General features: G+C 42.6%; 1 protein-coding gene across 5 annotated transcripts in view; it reads right to left on the bottom strand.

Annotated features, from left to right (window-relative positions):
• Positions 1-622: 622 nt before the first annotated feature.
• LOC101111069 (SLAM family member 7-like) overlaps positions 623-20,921 on the bottom strand; it is a 40,220-nt gene continuing 19,921 nt past the window's right edge. Inside the window, exons 4-8 of one of the 5 annotated variants that reach the window (XR_009597553.1) lie at positions 17,192-17,572; positions 15,065-15,184; positions 13,094-13,384; positions 11,158-11,296; positions 623-4,529 (exon numbers count right to left, since the gene is read on the bottom strand). Coding sequence is in view for 4 of the 5 variants with exons in the window: in XM_060403096.1 (XP_060259079.1) it covers positions 11,112-11,296; positions 13,094-13,384; positions 17,192-17,572 (857 nt within the window). In the remaining variant the exon portion in view is untranslated. Of the gene's footprint in view, positions 4,534-5,835; positions 11,297-13,093; positions 13,385-15,064; positions 15,185-17,191; positions 17,573-20,921 lie in introns of those variants that run through there. The other 4 variants (XM_060403099.1, XM_060403101.1, XM_042255943.2 and 1 more) reach the window with 4 other exon arrangements.

The following is a 20,921-nucleotide window of genomic DNA, read 5'->3' as shown; positions in this document are numbered from 1 at the left end:
TATCCATTCAGCCGCTCTGTGTCTTTTGGTTGGAGTGTTGTCGATTTACATTTAAAGTAATTATTGATATACATGTTCTTACTGGAATTTTCTTGTTTTGTTTGCTTTGATAGGTCTTTTGCTTCTCTTGTGCTTCCTGTCTATAGAAGCCCCTTTAATATTTGTTGTAAAGCTAGTTTAAAGTGAAAGTCGCTCAGTCGTATCCGATTCTTTGCCAGCCCATGGACATCTCTCAGTTCACGGAATTCTCCAGGCCAGAATACTGGAGTGGGTAGCCGTTCCCTTCCCCAGGCGATCTTCCCAACCCAGGAATCGAATCAAGGTCTCCTGGATTGCAGGCGGATTCTTTTTTTTTTTTTTTTTTTTTACCAACTTAGCTATCAGGGAAGCCCTGATTAAGCTAGTTAGGTGGTGCTAAATACTCAACTTTTCCTTATCTGTAAAGTTTTGATTTCTCCATTAATTATGAATGAGATTCTTGCCAGGTAAAGTAATCTTGATTGTAGATTTTTTCCTTTTCAGGACTTTAAATATATCCTACCGTTCCCTACTGGTCTGCAGAGTTTCTGCTGGAAGATCAGCTATTAATTGTATGGTGTTTCCCTTGTATATTACTTGTTGCTTTTTTTTATATTAAAATTTCAGCTTTATTGAGATACAGTTGACATGAAACAGATTGAAAGTTTAAGGTGTTTAGTGTGATTTGATACACATATATATTGTGAAATGATTAAACAATAAGTTTAGTTAACCCCACACAAGTGGTTTTCTTTTTTAATATAATATATTTACATTTAATTAATTTATATTAATCTTCTATACAAATATATTTAAAATTTTGTATTTCATACATTGCTATTAAATGTCCATAAGGCATTTAGAAAAAATAAACATTACTAAATTTCAAAAAGTAGAATTCTTTTTGTGTGTGTGTGATTCAGTTATACATATACACATATATTATTTTGGAAATTATTTTCCATTATAGGTTATTATAAAATATTGACTATAATTCTCTGTGCTATACAATAAACCTTTATTGTTTCATATATTATTTTTAATTTAGAAATCTAGTGTTTTAGTCATACTGAATCAAACATGGAATCAAAATGTCATACATTTTTTAGTTATGCAAAAATTCATATTTTCTAAATATATATAATACATATTGTTTATATATATATGCATACAAAAGCCTTTCTACTATGCTTGGTAAAGTCTTGAGAATGAACTTTTTTTTTAAAAGAGATGGAAAAACTGGAAACATAAACCAAATTAAATGGGAGCACTGAATATTGACTAGAAAAAATGAAACAAACTAGATAAAAGTAAAAGATTCTCATATAGTCCAGTTGTTTTTAAACATGTCTGTTCGTTGGAAACATATCTGAAGCTTTGGCCAAAAAAAAAAGAATACCGGGCATTTGTATTTTTCAAAAAAAATTCCAAGATAATCTGATACGCATCTGCATTTTAAAAAGTGATAACAGTTTTTTCTATTAATTGGTAGTTTTGACGATATGTGCTGTGCTGTATTTAGTCACTCAGTTGCATCTGACTCTGTGAGTCCATGGAGTGTAACCCACCAGGTTCCTCTGTCCATGGGGATTCTTCAGGCAAGAATACTGAAGTGGGTTGCTTTGCCCTCCTCCAAGCGATCTTTTCAACCCAGGGATCGAACTCATGTCTCCCACATTGCAGGTGGATTCTTTATTGTCTGAGCCACCAGGGAAGCCCAAGAATACTGGAGCGGGTAGCCTATCCCTTCTCCAGGGGAGCTTCCAATTTCAGGAATCAAATTCAGGTCTCCTGCATTACAAGCGAATTCTTTACCAGCTGAGCTACCAGGGAAGCCGTTTGATGATATAGAATTCTATTATTTTTCTGTTTACTAATCATGATACAATGGTGTTAAGTAATAGTTACATAATCACAATAGTAAAAGATGTTTATCAGTTTTCACAATCGATAGCCAAACAAAAAATAACAGACAATTACAGTTGCAAGCCATAATGGAAACATAATTAACCTAACAACATAAAATAATTGCATACAATTTGGGGGATCAAGCAGAGTGATGTGGTAAGTGCATACATGTACACATCTTCATCTGCTCTGCCAGTCTATGTCTTTTGGTTGGTGCATTTAATCAATTTACATTTAAGGTAATAATTGAGATGTATGATTCTATTACCATTTTTGTGATTGTTTTGGATTTATTTTCTGTAAGTATGTCTTTTCTTTCTCTTTCTTCTTGCCTTGAGAAATTCCTTTGGCATTTGTTGTAAAGCTTGTTTGGTGGTGCTAAATTCTCTTAACTATTGCTTCTCTGGAAAGCTTTTGATTTCACCAACAAATATGAAGCGTCATGCTGAGCAGAGCATTCATGATTGTAGGTTCTTTCCTTTCATCCTTAAATATGTCATGCTATTCCCTTTTGGCATCTAGAGTTTCTATTGAGACATCAGCTGATAGCCTCATGGCAGTTCCTTTGTATGTTGCTTGCTGTTTTTCCCATGTTGCTCTTAATATTTTATCTCTGTCTTTAATTTTTGTCATTTTGATTACTATGTGTCTCAGTGGGTTCCTCCTTGGTCTTATCCTGCCTGGGACTCTCTATGCTTCCTGGACTTGGTTGACTATTTCCCTTTCCATGTTAGAGAAGTTTTCAGCTATTATCTCTTCAAATATTTTCTTAGATCCTTTCTCTTGCTCTTCTCCTTCTGGCACCCCTATAACACAAGTGTTCATGCGTTTAGTGTTGTCCTTTAGGCCTCTTAGATTTTCTTTATTTCTTTTTTCTGTATTCTGTTCTATGGCAGTGATCTCCACCATTCTGTCCAGGTCATTTATTTGTACTTCTGCCTCATTATTCTGCTATGGATTCGTTCTAGCATATTATTCATCTGTTTACTTATTCTTTAGTTCTTCTGGGTCTTTGTTAAACATTTCTTGTATCTTCTCAATCTTTGCCTCCATTCTTTTTCCAAGATCCTGAATTATATTCACTATCATTATCCTGAATTCTTTTTCTGGGAAGCTGCCTATCTCTGCTTCATTTAGTTGTTTTTCTGGGGATTTATCTTGTCCCTTCATCTGGGACATAACTTTCTGCTTTTTCATACTGATTAACTTTCCATAATGATTGTTTTAGTCACTGTGGGAATGTAGTTCTTCTTGCTTTTTCTGTCTGCCCTCTGATGGATGAGATTAAGAGGCTTGTGTAAGGTTCCTAATGGGAGGAACTGGTCTGGTGGGCAGCAACTTGCTGAGTAAAACTTTAATTCAGTTATCTGCTGATGGATGGGGTTGAACTCCTGCCATGGGGAAACTCAACCCTTGAGTCTATAGCTCTATCAGTTCAAGTCAGTCTCTCAGTCATGTCTGACTCTTTGTGACCTCATGGATGGCAGCACGCCAGGCTTCCCTGTCCATCACAACCTCTCAGAGCTTGCTCAAACTCCTGGAGCTTGCTCAAACTCATGTCTATCAAGTCAGTGATGCCATCCAACCATCTTATCCTCTGTCTCCCCATTCTCCTTCTGCCTTCAATCTTTCCCAGCATCAGGGTCTTTTCCAATGAGTCAGTTCTTTGCATCAGGTGGTCAAAGTACTGGAGCTTTAGCTTCAGCATCAGTCCTTCCAATGTATATTCAGGACTGATTTCCTTTAAGATTGACTGGTTGTATCTTCTTGCAGTCTAAGAAACTCTCAAGAGTCTTCTCCAACACCAAAGTTCAAAAGCATCAATTCTTCAGTGCTCAGTTTTATTTATGGTCCAACTCTCACATCCATACATAACTGCTGGAAAAACCATAGCTTTGACTAGATGGACCTTTGTCAGCAAAATAATGACTCTGCTTTTTAATATGTTGTCTAGGTTGATCAAAGAGTTTCTTCCAAGGAGCAAGCATCTTTCAATTACATGGCTGCAGTCACCATCTGCAGTGATTTTGGAGCCCTAGAAAATAAAGTCTGGCATTGTTTCCCCAACTATTTGCCATGGAGAGATGCCCCAAAACAGATGCCATGATCTTTGTTTTTGGAATGTTGAGGGTTAGCCCAGCTTTTTCACTCTCCTCTTTCACTTTCATCAAGAGGCTCTTTAATTTTTCACTTTCTGGTATTATCTTCATATCTGAGGTTATTTATATTTTGCCTGGCAGTCTTGGTTCCAACTTGTAGTTCATCTAGACTGGCATTTCTCATGATGTACTCGACTTATAAATTAAATAAGCAGGGTGACAATATACAGCCTTGGCATACTCTTTTTTGTGTAGGTGGTTTTTTTGGGGGGTGTCCATGGGAATCCTCTCTGTTGATGACTAGATTTATGTTTCTGTCTCGCTTGTTGTTTGAGTGAGGCTTCCTGTACTGGGTGCTGCTGGAAATTGGGCAATGTTAGGTCTTGTATACAGGTGGAAGCCTTCATGGGAATTCTTACTATTTAATACTTCCTGGAGTTTGGAGTTCTGTGGCAGTCAAGGGTCCTGGACTTAGCATTCCTGCTCCAGAGTCAGGACTAGTCTCTGGCTGGAAAACCGAAATTGCACAAGTCATTTATTATGGCATTAAAGGGGTTAAAACCAACGTGCAAAAACAAAATGAGAAGCAAAAGATGAACCCCAGACAAATGGTACATACAAAGTCAGACATTAAAAACAAAAACAATGGAACATACACACACACACACACACACACACACACACACGCACACACAAAGAATACCAAAACAATCCAAAGAAAAGAAAGTACAAGAGAGTTACCTGGCAAACAAAGAAAACCAAAAACCATATAAACCAATTAAAAACAAAACTAAAACACCAACTAGAAAGCAAAACCAAAACTAAGTGCCAACTGAGGAATAAAGCAAAGAAAACTAAACAAACTAACAAACATGTTGAAAAAAAGAAAGCAAAAAAAGAAAGGAAGGAAAATAGAAAAGCAAAGTTAAATGGAAGTATATTATATATATATATATATATATATATATATATATATATGAATAACTACAGCAGGAAAAGGACAATAAGAAAAACAAAACAAGGGAAAAACTTTAAATTAGAAAAAAAAAATTTTAATAAAATTATATATTTAAAAAAATCCCACAGAATTGCAAAGGCCAACATAGATGTAGACGTATATGAAGGAAATAAAAAGTGCTATTTAAAAACAGTTCTCAAAAGCTTAAATATGCTAATAGTAACAATCAAATCAACAACCACAGCAACAGAGGAAGAAAAGAAGAAAAATACAGAACCAACTGCAGAACAAATCAAAATATAAGAATAATAATAGATGTTTTTCTCAGATATCATCTGCCAACATCTTTTCCCTCGCTGTGAGTCACAGTGCACCTCTGTCTCCCTAGGATGCCCTCCAACACTGGGCTGCTCTCTGGACCTGCTATGGGGACAGCTCAGACTCTAATGTGGTCATACTGCTACGTATTCTTGCCTCCAAAATGCATATCAGCCAGAGCTACTGCTTTTTCTTTTGTGGGGCCTCGCATTGTCCTTTTATATATTCCATAGACACAGAGTCTACCTAGTTGGTCATGTGGATTTAATCTGTAACTTGTACAGCTGGTGAGAAGGTTTTCAATCCTCTTCCTTATGCACACTGCCCCTGGATTTCAATTGTGGTTTTAACTCCACCCTGCATTTGGATTTTCCGTAGGAGTTTTTTCCTCAGGCTGCCCTGGAGGAGTTGCGTCTGACCCAGTGAGGACCTACAAAATGGACTATTGGGAAGAAATGGGTAAATTCTTGGAAAGGTACAGTTTTCAAAAATAGAATCAGGAAGAATTAATAATATAAACAGACCAATCACAAGTAATGAAATTAAATTTTAATTAAATATCTTTCAACAAACAAAAGTCCTGAATCAGATGGCTTCACAGGTGAATTCTATTAAACATTTAGAGAAAAACTAACACATATCCTTCTCAAACTCTTCCAAAAACTTGTAGAGAGATGAACACTACCAAACTCATTCCAGAAGGCCACCATCACACCAAGGCCAGACAAACATATCACACACACACAAAATTACAAGTCAGTGTTAGAGACACAGTCACAAAAGTCCTTAACAAAATACTAGCAAACTGAATCTAACAATGCACTAAAAAAATCATACAATACAATCAAGAGAGATTTATGCTAGGGAGGCAAGGATTGTTGACTATATGGAGTTCAAGAGCTTTAGAATCCAACACTTAGTTTTCAACTCCAGCTCTGCCACCTATTAGTTATGTGCCATTTGCTGGGAATAATAATGGTATTTGCATGATAGGATTGAAGTTTATTCTTTGAGGCCTCAATACCAACTGTCTTTAAATAGCAGCCCAGAATAACTGTACCTTGTCACACAGCCTTGTGAAAGTACTGTGGAGAAAATAGAGCATTAAGGAGGAAAGAGGCCACCAGAAAGAGTTTGCAGTTTTATATAGGGAGGTGAGGGGTCTTACTGAGAAGTTAACATCTGAATAAAGACCTGAAGTAGGTCAGGAAATGAGACATGTGAATACCTGGAGGGAGAGAATTCTGGAGAGGAAGGAGCATGCGCAGAGTATTGAAGGAATAGCAGGAAGCCCAGTATCCTAGAGTGCATTAAGGAAGGAGGGGAGTAAGGAAGATGAGGTCAAATGATACAGGACCTTCCAGATAAAGGGAGCTAATGGCAGTAGTTCCAAGCTCATGAGTAATGTGATACAACTTAGGTTTTGAAAAGATTCATCTGGGTGATATTGTGAAAATAGACATTAAAGGATTAAGGGCAACAGTGAGAGATTCTGCGGCAACTGTGATAATCCAAGTGAGAAACAATGACCCAGTTGGACCAAGGAGGTGGTGAGAGGAGAGACATTTTGTTATAAACATATTTTTTTCATATAGATACACAAAAATAAGTATTCAAATATATATAGAATGCTGAGATATACTTTCTAATAGAGAGTGAAAAAGAAATGAAAATGAAAAAGAAGAATGAAGTCAAGTATAAACCAAGGCTTTATGGCCAGAAATTTAAAAAAAAAAAAAAAAAAGAATGGGAGGATTGAGGTGACATTTGGAAGGATGAGAAACTCTATAGAAAAAATGTTGGGGAGTTTGAGTTTAAACATGTCAAGATAGAGATATCTATTATACATGCACAAGGAGATGTCAAGTAAACAGTTGGATATTCCCACCATGGAGTCCAGGGACAGATAGCATCTCTAAGTCCTTTTTGCCACAGAAGGTCACAGGATTACTGCATGGCCAGAGCAACAGAAAGAAATGAGTGTAGACACTGAACCGAGTTCATCTGGGTATGAACATTGACTATTCAAAAATTTAGAGGTTGGAATGATACTGATGAAGGAAACTTAGGAGCAACCATCCAGTAGGCAGAAAATAATGGTAACTGCAAAATGAAAAGTGTTTCCAGGAAGTATAGGTCCACTGTGGCTGAGAACTTATGGGAAAGAAGGACTGAAAATTAACCACTGGATTTAACAACATAAAGTCAGCATGGTGACCAGACAAAAGCAGACTGAATGGAGAGGTAGAGGCAATGCATGGACAAAGGGAGAAAGAAATTGAGAGAAAGAAGTTTCTTCAAATAAGGCATACAAATTGTCAGTTCAACATGCTCAACATGAATAATTTGAGAAAAGCAATTCAGGACCACAAGCAGTTTCCACTTCATCAGCACTAGGATGGCTAAAATAAAATTAAAAAAAATAGTGAGAGTTTGAGATGATGTGAAGAAATTCTCATATATTTCTGGTGGAAATGTAAAAGTGTTGCAGCTGCAGGTGGAAGATGGGAATGAGAGAAGAAGAGCAAGTAGAGGAAGATTTAGGAAGGATAACACAACAGATGATAGTAAATGTTTGGGTGTCTGGAATGACAGAGAGAAAGAATTAAAATGTGTGAAATTATTATACCCTCCCTGAGATTATGCCTACATCACTTACAACTAGGGAGAGTACTTAACATCAATAGACTTTAATTTTACATTTGTATATTGGGGATTTCAGCATCACAGAATTCTTGAATATTCATGAATAATAATAGAAAGGGTAGCTGACTTGAGAATAAGGATGCTGAAATCCACAACACACATTGTATGAGAGGAAGCAACTCCCACAAGACCAAGAAGAAGTATCTCTGCTTCAGGTGTCTCCTCTGAGCCAGAGGGCAGGACTTATCATTGCATGTCTCCCACCCGCATCTACCATCTCTTTGTCCCCCTAAGGAGCAATTCCTCTTTCAGTCACCAGCTGCTTCATCCATTATCAGGATGACCTCATTCCACGTTGAGGCACCTGAGTTAGAACCAGGATCCTTGGAAGGGGAGCAAATAAATGGAAGATAATCTCTGAATACTCCAAGATTCCAATGTCTTCAGTGACCATGTGGCAAAGGAAAAGATATGAATGCTGGAATCATCTAACACTAGATTTAAGAATTTGCTCTGATACCAACTATATATTGTCCTGCAAAATAGGAACAGTAATATCTACTCTAAAGAGTTCTTATAAGAAGAAATAATATTTATAAAATTCACAGGACAAAACCTGGTTCAATACAGGCTTGGAATGTTCAGTTCTTTTTCTTTTTTGTCTTATGCTTTGAGAACCGAGGTGGGTGGGAGGGAGTCAATGGGTCGTCACACCTTACACTGCTTTTGGACTGATGGCACTGATACAGGCTATGACCGATCATCTGGGATGCCAGTGAGAGAGGTCATCTCTCTTAGCCTTCTGTTCAGCCTGAGCTAAACAGGCTAAAACAGCCTTATTATGGAAACTCTATTTCTTCATTATCCATGTACCACCTAACAGGATACTAGCATTGGTTCCTAACGCTCAAGATTTTAAGTCAGAAATGAAGCAGCTAAGCTTGCTGAGGTGAAAGTGGAATCAAGAGACCCAGACATCTAGATCAGCAGACAAGGAACCACAAATCATAGAACTACAGTGAATCTATCTCTGACTCAAGAGCTGAAACTCAAGGCAGGAAGCAAAGGCTTTGATGAGGTGAGGACCACCAGGAAGAGGGGAAGCTCCCACACAATTCAGTGCAGGCTGCCTTAGGTCATCAGGAGGATGGAGGTGGGTAAGGAAGCCAAGCAGAGTGGTTGAAGGTCATCATGTTAATCTTGCTTCCTTGTGGACTTATTTTTAAAAAGACTTCTGTAGACTGTGCTCTGGGTCTCAGTCTGCTGAGTCCCTGCGGGAGCTAGGTGGAGGGTTGCTTACACCCTTCACAGAGAGAAGTGCTTATCTCTTGGCACTGGCCTTCTAAAGACACAGCACCCTTCTGAGGGAGGTACAAGTGAGGTTAGCAGAGAAGAGTGATGACTAACCCAGGGCAAGCTATGGTAGGGGACTTGGTTTTGTCAGTGTGTCTGAAAAGGTCAGACGTGGAACAGACCATTTCCAAATTTTAAGGAACATAAAGAACAGGTGACCTGGAAGGGGGTTTTGGGTCGGATGGTAGAATTCAAACAACAGGGATGAGAGGAAGGGAAAGGGCAGGCATCACCATTTCAGGCAGAAGGATGTGAGTGAGCAAAAAGGAGGCTGACTAGGATCTGAGGCCAGCAGGTTGTGGGGGCTGAGCATCAGAAGAGGCAGGAGAGGGCTGGTTCAGATCTTCCTTAAACTTCACTGCTTACAGCAGCTTCATCAGAGTGTGTGTTGTGGGGGGAGCACCCTGCACTTCCATTCTAATGACCCCCACCCCAGACAGGAAAAGCCTGAGGGTGCTTTCCTAAGAATATAAATCCAGCCTGGGTCCTTCTCTGAGACACAGAAGGTTTGGAAGGGCTAGAAACAGTGCAAATTCCTCTTCCCACTCCACAGGAGGTAGATTTGAGGTCCATGAACTGAAGCTGAGGTTAGTACTAGTGATCAGGAACAAGGGATATGGCGCAGGGTATAATGTACACTGGCTACTCCCTCAATGTACATACAGACACACACACACAATGCCCAACAGGCAACTTTTACCCTACACAGGGTGCAAAGCAAAACTCAGGACAGTCCTTTATGGACTCCTACCAACCCATGTGGCTTCCATAGACTCCCAAATCAGCACCCAGCAACAAGGTCCTAACCTCTTCCTCTGTGGTCTGGTAAATATCTTCCACATAGTCCCCAGGCCTGAGCTGATGTCCTCAGAAAGATATACACCACCACACAGGAGAGGCTGTGGGGATTATTATGTGCAGGAAGGTCCTCTTTGGAAAGTTTCAGGAGAAGAGGGGTTAGGCACTGAGTCGATGATGGAAGAAGAGGATTCATCCGGGAAGGTGAGGATCCTGAGTGGCAGGGCAGCTTGGAGAGCTGTCAGAGAATGTCAGAAGGACACGTGTACCCAGAGAGTTGGCGGCAGGACAGTCAGAGTAACAGACCAGGGGCAGCTGGAGCCAAACAAGAGCTGGGGGAGGCAGGTGCCTGCAGGAATCAGGCTGTGAGTGGAGGTGTCCTAGGAGTGCCAAGTCTCCTGCTTCCTCCAATTAAATTATCTACATGGACACACTTTCTGGCTTGTGGACCTCACTGTAGACTCTAAAAGGCTCCTTTTCTTCTAAATATGTTCACCGATTACCTATGACTGGAAGACAGAGGGTTTCTAAAGAGCTGAGAGAGGCCCCAGAGTGATCCACAATGAACAAATGCTGCTGATATGAACTGCATGTGAATTCCCCCAAAGTGACCCACTCTACATTGGCCCCAAGTTTGAAATGTTTTTTATAAATACCACTGACCACATGGTGAGAGACAGCAGGTCCAGGAACAGCAGATGACTGGGTTGACCGACCCAGGAAAAAGACCTATGAGAGCCCAGGCTGAGCACAGCTCCCAGTTCTCATCTTATATGTGGCCTCTGCAGATGCCTGCTGGCTCAGCTCTGCATACTGATCTCCACCATCATTGTCCCTCTGATTCTCCTGAAATTCTATACCTGAGTCATACACAGAGTAAAGCTTGATCTTGGCCTTGAAAACATATACCTTCCCCCATGGCAATGAACCCCAAGGCCAAGCCTACACCCACCTTCCCCTTCCCCAGAGATAATCGTTGAGCAGCAAAATAAAGGAGGAAGGCAGCCAAAGGGTCAGTGGGGGAGGGGTGGGATGTGGGGCCAGAAGGAGAAGTGAAACCTGCCTCTTCCAGTCTCTATCTTCCTCTTCTTCCCACGTGTCTTCCAAAGGAACAGTCCAAGTCCAGGGATCAACAGCATAACCACAACAGCCTTTATGATGCATGGCAGGGGGTCAGCACTGACCTGTCCATGTGAATCTGTTTTCCTCACACAGAGAGAACGAAGAAAGTTAAGGAAAGACACAACTTGTAATACCCATTGCCAAGGGGAGATATATAGAGAGGAGATGGCGAAGTCTGAGGGAAAGAGGAAGGAGTGAGGCAGTATCATTCATTCACCCAGGTCCCAAGCTCCTGCTTGATGCCAGGGATGCTGAGAGGAGCAAGCCAGGGTCACACAGTGGGAAGACTGAAAATACCAAAGTCTTCCAGCCAGAGAGATGGCAGTGCCATAGAAGTTTATACCTTGTACACTGGTCTTCAAGGAGGGCCTCCCAGGGGAGGTGATGCAAAAACTCAGCCTTGAGAGAGGAATAGGAGTTTACCAGACATTCAGACTTGGCACAGCTTTCCAAAAAGGAGTGGAAATGGCTGTTTTCACTTCCATTTGTTTGTTCCATGACAAATCTCCAGCCCTAGGGGTTGCAATCACCCTAGACCAGCAGGCAGGAGAGGGTAAGGCAAAGGCGAGCTGGGCAAGGAGGATCAGAGGGAGGAAGAGGCTCTTTCCAGAGGGTCTTATGGGTCATGCTGAGTGTTGAACTTTATCTGAGACTCCAGAATGGGACCAAGGGAAAGGTATCATGAGATTTTAAGTGATGCTGACATATCAGCTCCCACCAGCAGCTCATGGGAGACAGTTAGAGGTGCTGGACTGCAGACAAGATACCAGGTCATTTATTCAGTGCTAGAAGCTTTGCTTGGTATAAGAATTAAAAGGAGAACAGGACAAGCCCTCTGCCCTCAAGGTGTTCCAGGCTATGGAGAAGACAAACCCATCAATAGCATTGCTGTTCAGTGTGGGGTGGCCATGGACTGCGCCTTAAAGCAGATGATGCCTGAGGCAGGACGGTTACAGCAGCTGCAGTGCCTCTGCAACAGGAGATTGAGCCACCCTTTGTTTAACTTGATTCAAAATGCTGCTATAACCAAGTGCAGGACACTGTTTACAGGCCCGTGACCTGAGGAAAATCCTTCAATAGCAATAAGTAAGGAAGTGAAAAACTCTTGACTTGGGAGGTTTGATGGTAGAGGAAGCAGCATTTCCAGAGGCTCAGGAACTTGCAATTGCAGGACACATTCAGGGAAGCCAAGCAAACAATTCAGTGTGACGTGTGTGAGGTAAGGAGCATGGGCAGAGGAGCTTTGCAGCCCTGAATCCTGAAGGGAGTCCCTGGGTCGGACTCCTACAGATGATACAGACCAATCACAAAATCCGATTGCTTTTCAAAAGACTACAGTGGATGACTCACTATGGATAATGAATGAGGTAGGAGTGCTGGAAAACTATTGCCCTGGACCAGATCTGACACTGCCCTGCAGCATCTGGGAGGGAAGGAGCTCCCCAGAGGGCAACAGGCAGGCAGGTGCAGGCAGCAGGCAGCATGGGTCAGGGGAGGGGTGAGCCCTCAGGGAAATACATCTCTAGTGAATGCTTTTGCTGCTGCAGCTCTAGTTCTCTTTGCCTCCCCCACACCACCCCTGCTCTCCCTCCATGGCCAGCTAGGACAGGGAATAGATCATCTTGAGCTGGGTGGACAAGATTTTCATTAAAAACAAATCCCTGTTTCTTGAAGGAAATGTGGGGATGGAGTTGGACTGGCATGCAAGGTCTTGAGAGACGGTTAAAAGCAGACATGCTGTGGCTGTACCTATCAGACTCCTTTATCAGGTGACCCATTGAAAGGTGGGGCTAATAACATGGTAGGCAGAAAATCCCATGACCCTCACCCCTGAGCTCTGACAGTGCCCCTCCCCTCTGGCAGGTGCACTCACCAGAGACACAGACTTCCCCCAGGTCTAAGGTGGCAGTTTTCTGGTCCACCTGATTGCTGACCACACAGGTCAAGCTGGCACTGGGTTGGCTCAGGGGCAGGCTCAGAGTCAGGGTCCAGGGGTTTGAGGGTGGATCCAGGGTTATTCTCTGCCCTCTGGGAAGGCCCATGCTCCCCCAGGTCACCTTCAGGTCCTCTGTGTCCTGTGAGGCTGTGCACTCCAGGGTGGCATTGCACCAGCCTGGTGTGATGGATGCAGACTTGACCAGGATCTGGGGAAGGGGTACAGGATCTGGGAGAAAAGAAACAAAAGAATGGGGCTTACATGACTGGAGAACATTTCAGTCTGTACATTCTCATCTATTATCTCACTGAAACCCTGGCATACTCCCCTTAATGATAGTGAACACATTTTACAGATAAAACACAATTTGCAGAATTAGAACAAATAATTTCACAATTTGTATGGAAATACAAAAAACCTCCAATAGTCAAAGCAATCTGGAGAAAGAAGAATGAACTGGAGGAATCAACCTTTCTGACTTCAGATTATACTACAAAGCCACTGTTCAACAGTATGGTACTGGCCCCTAAACAGAAATATAAACCAATGGAACAAGATAGAAAGCCCAGAAATAAACCCATGCACCTATGGGTACCTTATTTTTAACAAAGGAGGCAAGAATATACAATGGGGTAAAGACAGCCTCTTCAATAAATGGTGCTGGGAAAACTGGTCAACCATTTGTAAAAGAATGAAACTAGAACACTTTCTAACACCATACACAAAAACAAACTCAAAATGGATTAAAGATCTAAACATAAGACCAGAAACTATAAAACTCCTAGAGGAAAACATAGGCAAAACACTCTCTGACATAAATCACAGCAGGATCCTCTATGACCCACCTCCCAGAGTAATGGAAATAAAAGCAAAAATAAACAAATGGGACCGAATTAAGTTTAAAAGCTTTGCACAATGAAGAAAACTATAAGCAAGGTGAAAAGACAACCCTTGGAAGGGGAGAAAATAATAGCAAACAAAGCAACTGACAGAGAATTAATCTCAAAAATATACAAGCAGCTCCTGCAGCTCAATGCCAGAAAAATTAACAACCCAATGAAAAAAATAGGCCAAATAACTAAAGAGTGAGCTCAACAGCAAAAGCATTCACTAAAGAACTAAACTTCTTTCTCCAAAGAAGACATATAGATGGCTAACAAACACATGAAAAGATGTTCAACATCATTCATTATTAGAGAAATGCAAATCAAAACCACAATGGGGTTCCATCTCATGCCAGTCAGAATGGCTGCTATCCAAAAGTCTACAAACAATAAATGCTGAAGAGGGTGTGGAGAAAAGTGTAAAACTTTTCTTACACAGTGTAAAACCCTTTTACACTGTTGGTGGGAATGCAAACTAGTACAGCCACTATGGAGAACAGTGTGGAGATTCCTTAAAAAACTGTAAGTAGAACTGCCATATCACCCAGAAATCCCACTGCTGGGCATACACACTGAGGAAAACAGAATTAAAAGAGACACGTGTACCCCAATGTTGTGCAGCACTGTTTACAATAGCCAGGACATGGAAGCAACCTAGATGTCCATCAGCAGATGAATGGATAAGAAAGCTGTGGCACATATACACAATGGAATATTACTCAGCCATTAAAAAGAGTACATTTGGATCTGTTCTAATGAGGTAGATGAAACTGGAGTGAAGTAAGTCAGAAAGAAAAACACCAATACAGTGTACTAACGCATATATATGGAATTTAGAAAGATGGTAACAATGACCTGGAGACGGTAATGGCACCCCACTCCAGTACTCTTTTGCCTGGAAAATCCCATGGATGGAAGAGCCTGGTAGGCTTCAATCCATGGGGTCACTAAGAGTTGGACCCGACTGAGCAACTTCACTTTGACTTTTCACTTTCATACATTGGAGTAAGAAATGGCAACCCACTCCAGTGTTCTTGCCTGGAGAATCCCAGGGACAGGGGACCCTGGCGGGCTGCCGTCTACAGGCTCACACAGAGTCGGACACGACTGAAGTGACTTAGCAGCAGCAGCAGCAACGATGACCCTATATGCGAGACAGCAAAAGAGACACAATTGTAAAGAACAGCCTTTTGGATTCTGTGGGAGAAGGTGAGGGTGGGATGATTTGAGAGAATAGCATTAAAACATATATATTGTCATATGTGAAACAGATTGCCAGTCCAGGTTCGATGCATGAGATGGGGTGCTCAGGGTTGGTGCACTGGAATGACCCTGAGCGATGGGATGGGGAGGGAGATGGGTGGGGGTTTCAGGATGGGAACACATGTACACCCATGGCTGATTCATGTCAATATATGGCAAAAACCACTACAATATTGTAAAGTAATTAACCTCCAAATAAAATAAATAATTTATTTTTTTTAAACCCACAATTTGCCAAATACGTAACACACAGCAAGTGACAATAAAGAGGAGAGCCACTGAGGTAAGTTGTATGTGATTTTACTAAATTGTGTGTATGTTTAAAAGACTCGTAGATTTCCAACCAGAAAATAAAGCCTGATCCCACTTCCCCAATACCCATTATTCCTAAGAAAATTGGGTTTCTCCTAGAAGCGGTAGTAGTCTTGGACAGAAGGCCTAGTCCTGGATCAGGATCTTGCCCTTCTCTCTTGCACAGATGATGCTTGAGACTGTATAGCCTCTAGAGAAGACAGATACCTGGTCAGCACTGGGACCCCAGAGAAATGTTCTGTGCTCACAGGAATGGACAAATTTGTGGGAGATGCAGTGGTAGCAACTACTATGAGGAGTCTGAGTCTGGTTAGAACATGCCACTGAACTTGAGACGTGATATACTGATCAGTTGGTCACAGAAATCACATGGGAACCTAAGGCAGCAACCGTCAATCTCTCGCAGCAGATATTTTCCTAGGCCGTTGGACTTTAGGGAAAAAATATTGTTGACTAAGTGAGGGTATCTGGAAATGTTACAGAGTAACTTTTCTCCTACATCTACTGAAGGCTTCTAGTGCTGGACTGGTGGAATCTTTGCATGTAAGGCTGGTCTTGCACTGGCTCTGAGTAAAAGGAGAAGGAGGTACAGACTACCCATGGATTTCTGAATTGTGATAGATGAATAATGGACCCCAAATAAGTCCACAGCCAATCATCAGAACCTGTGACTATGTTAGGTTATGTGGCAAGGTGAAATTAAGGTAACAGATGGAATTAAGGCTGCTAAGTAGCTTGCTTTAAAATGAGATTATTCTGATTACCTGGAAGGGACAAATGTAATCACAAGTGTCCTTAAACATGGAAGGAAGAAGAAGATGAGGTCAAAGGGATAAGGTTTGAGAAGAATTGCTCCCAATATTGCAGGCTTTTAAGATGGAGGAAGGTGATCCTGAGCCAAATAATATAAACAACCACTGCTGCTGCTGCTGCTAAGTCGCTTCAGTCATGTCCAACTCTGTACAACCCCATAGACGGCAGCCCACCAGGCTCCCCCGTCCCTAGGATTCTCTAGGCAAGAATACTGGAGTGGGTTGCCATTTCCTTCTCCAATGGATGAAAGTGAAAAGTCAAAGTGAAGTTGCTCAGTCATGTCTGACTCTAAGCACTAGAAGGTGCAAAATACAAATAAATGAATCTCCTTCTGGAACCTCTAGGAAACAACACAGCCCTGCCAATACCTTGAATTTGGCCTGGTGAAACCCATGTGTGACTTCTGACCTGTAGCTCAGAAAGATAATACATTTGCTTTGTGTTAAGTCTCCAAATTAAAGCAGCAACAGACAATTAATACACACATTATGTAACCTGGACCTATAAAGAACAATAATTGTTATAACAATATCATTTCCCCCAATTCCCATTCTCCTCTTCCAAACTACTAAAGTGGTTTTATCCCTGGTATAAATCTCAACTCCTCTCACCATTTGCAGTAAACCACTTACTTCCTGATTCAAGGGGGAAAGGAGTCTGAAGGTTGGTATCTGGAAGGGATCCTGAAAAATGGAGCCTGTGTGCCAGTCCTAGCACAAAAGAACAAGGGAAGCCATAGGGTGGAGTGAGGAGTGTCACTCACCATAGACAGCGAGGAGGAAAACCTGGTTAAATTCTATTCCTCTAGTGAAGCTGGCTCGAGCCCGGTAGTGCCCACTGTCCTCTTGGGTCAGGTTCTCAATCCTCAGGGACGTCACACTGGGCACATGGACCCTGTGCTGGTACTTGTCCTGGAGGCTGACCCAGGTTGGGGTGTCTTTCCCACGGTGGACTCGCATGAAGACTCTGTAGTTCGACTCAGAGCCAAAGCCCCACGAGACCTCCTCTGGGTCAGCTTCTTGCTTCTTGGTCACATGAAACAACACAGAACCTCCTTGGATCCCCTGCATGGGAACATGGGCTCCAGAATCCTGAACTCCAGGACCAGGTGTTACAGAACTCTTGACTCCAGTGCTGTGGATGCCTAGGGCATTGGAAACAGGAAATGTATTTTTTTCAGTAACAATAAAGGATAAAATTATATAGCTTATATTTTAAACAAAATTCATCCAATATACTCCCTTGATTCTTAGGAGGCAAACTAGTAACATGATTTTGAAGCAACTCTACTATTAAATCCTAGTTCTAGTGAACTGTTACCTTGAGTAGGTAAGTTTAACTAATCTGCAGTTTCCTCACCTACATTATAAATTGAGTGAGATCATGGATCAAAGGCACCGAGCACTCTTTCTATCCATACCAAATGTGTAACTGTAGGAGGAGCTTCTTAATTGCCCCCTTACATTCACATCCTTACATAGTGCCCTCCCCTGGAATGGGGCTGTGTCTAGAGAGTGGCTTAGGAGTAGACCAGAGCAGATGTGATGGATGTCATTCAGTGATCCTAGGTTATACAAGACTGTGACTTCCCTCTTGCTCACACTCTCTCTCCTTCACTTTCACTCTTGTTCGCTCTGAGGAACTCAGCTGCCCTGAGGAGGAGCCCATGACAAGAAACTGAGGGAGCCTCTGGCCAACATTCAGGGAGGAAATGGCACCCTCAGTCCAATAATCACAGGAACTGCCTCCCATCAGCAATCCATGAGAGCTCTTGGGATCACGTCTTGCCCATTCGACCCTAAGCTGATGCAGCCAAGACTCTGATCTCAGTCTTGAAGACCCTGAGCCAGAGGACTCAGCTGATCCAACTCTAAGCCCTGAACCACAGAAACTGTGAGATTATATCAGATGGTGTTTAAGGCAGTAAGTTTGGGGATAACACGTTACACAGAAATAGATACCTAATACAAACATGAAGACTGCTCTCCTTCCCAGCATCTTCAGGGCAATGTAGTATTCAGGACAGGCTAGGCTGTGCTAGGTAATGAACAGTTACAGTACCTCAATATCTCAGAACAAGCAGAGTTTATATCTCCTACCACAGGTCCCCTCAGAGAGTGAGTGAAGGATCCTAATTCAAATGTTGGGGGATTTACTACCTTGTAGCCACACCCAAGGAGCTCACAGCATCCACACAGGCTCCCAGCCCCACCGCAGAGATGGGAGACAGGAGAACCACACAGAAGTTTCACTGCATCTGTCCAGAAGTAGTGTGCTCTCTGCTCATGTTTTTTGGCCAGCACTCATCACAAGGACTTCCCTGGTGGCTCAGAGGTTAAAGCGTCTGCCTCCAGTGTGGGAGACCTGGGTTCAATCCCTGGATCGGGAAGATCCCCTGGAGAAGGAAATGGCAACCCACTCCAATATTCTTGCCTGAAGAATCCCATGGACGGAGAAGCCTGGTAGGCTATAGTCCACGGGGTCACAAAGAGTCGGACACGACTGAGCGACTTTACTTTCACTTTCATCACAAGGCTAACTGCCAAGGACTAGAATATGAGGGGGAGAGCTAGTGATCAAGATTTCCTTGCTTATTTAAGTTATATGCAGAGCACATCATGAGAAACACTGGGCTGGGTGAAGCACAAGCTGGAATTAAGACTGCCAGGAGAAATATCAATAACCTCAGATATGCAGATGACAACACCCTTATGGCAGAAAGTGAAGAAGAACTAAAGAGCCTCTTGATGAAAGTGAAAGAGGAGAGTCAAAAAGTTGGCTTAAAGCTCAGCATTCAAAAAACTAAGATCATGGCATCTGGCCCCATTACTTCATGGCAAATAGATGGGGGAAACAGTGGAAACAGTGGCTGACTTTATTTTTTTGGACTCCAAGATAACTGCAGATGGTGACTGCAGCCATGAAATTAAAAGCCGCTTACTCCTTGGAAGGAAAGTTATGACCAACCTAGACAGCATATTAAAAAGCAGAGACATTACTTTGCCAACAAAGGTCCGTCTAGTCAAGGCTATGGTTTTCCAGTAGTCATGTATGGATGTGAGAGTTGGACTGTAAAGAAACTGAGCACCAAAGAATTGATGCTTTTGAACTGTGGTGTTGGAGAAGACTCCTGAGAGTCCCTTGGACTGCAAGGAGATGCACCTAGTCCATCCTAAAGGAGATCAGTCCTGGGTGTTCATTGGAAGGACTGATGCTGAAGCTGAAACTCCAATACTTTGGCCACCTGATGCGAAGAGCTGACTCATTTGAGAAGACCCAATGCTGGGAAAGATTGAGGGCAGGAGGAGAAGGGGACGACAGAGGATGAGATGGTTGGATGGCATCACTGACTCAATGGACATGGGTTTGGGTGGACTCTGGGAGTTGGTGATGGACAGGGAGGCCTGGCATGCTGTGGTTCATGGGTTCACAATTAATCGGACGCGACTGAGTGACTGAACTGAACTGAAATGTCCTTGTGACCCTGAGTTGTGACCAGTGGGCACATTTGCTGCAGGGTCACCACCTCCTGAGCCCACCCTCCCTCTTCAGACATAGGCCCAAGGGATCTGACACCCTCTGTCCTTTCTGGGGACAAGGTTGGACAGAACACAATGAGGGAAAGTGCCCTATCTGAAAAGATGATTAATCTGCTTCTTCCAGCAGGTTAGGATTCATCTGCCATGATTGGTCTCAGCCTTCCATAGTCGCAATTTTCTTTCCAATTCAATAAAATCTCATATCAGACCTGTCTCCCTCCTGCTGCTGCTACTGCTAAGTCACTTCAGTTGTGTCCTACTCTGTGAGACCCCATAGATGGCAGCCCACCAGGCTCCCCTGTCTCTGGGATTCTCCAGGCAAGAACAGGAGTGGGTTGCCATTTCCTTCTCCAATGCATGAAAGTGAAAAGTGAAAGTAAATTTGCTGGGTTGTGTCTGACTCTTAGCAACCTCATGGACTGCAGCCTACCAGGCTCCTCCATCCATGGGATTTTCCAGGCAAGAGTACTGGAGTGGGTTGCCATTGCCTTCTCCTCTGTCTCCCTGCTACTGTACTTATTCTCATTTCCGGCTCTCACTGGAAGCAGAGACTAGCACATGCTAGTGTTCATATGCCCAAGGGTTTAAGATATTTCTTTGTATTCATTTAATCACTAATTCATTTAATCAGGCATCTCCTCCAGGTCAAGCTTCAGGGGGCATTTGTCCAGACCCCTCTTGTCACAGAAGAGGAAGCTTCTCAGGAGGTGAACTTGTGCTGGGCAAAGCCACACCTGGCGCCAGGGCTCCCCTCTCCCAGCCCAGCGCTTCTCCCCTGCAGAAGCTCCCACCAGCTCCTTCACCCTCTCCCTATCCTCCCCAGGGCTCCCATCCCAGCACTGTTGTCTCATCACCAGGATCTGAGCAGCTCCTGGAGGCTCATCCTCCAGTTTTCCTCTCTTGAAATGAGGAAGCAAGAACTTTGAAGGTCTTAGAAGGGCAGGAACTTCTTGC

The sequence above is a fragment of the Ovis aries genome, chromosome 1 (assembly GCF_016772045.2).
Source record: "Ovis aries strain OAR_USU_Benz2616 breed Rambouillet chromosome 1, ARS-UI_Ramb_v3.0, whole genome shotgun sequence".
In the NCBI taxonomy this organism is placed as follows: domain Eukaryota; kingdom Metazoa; phylum Chordata; class Mammalia; order Artiodactyla; family Bovidae; genus Ovis; species Ovis aries.
Note: the sequence above shows the minus strand (reverse complement) of the source record. Positions and strands in the feature narration are given on the sequence as shown.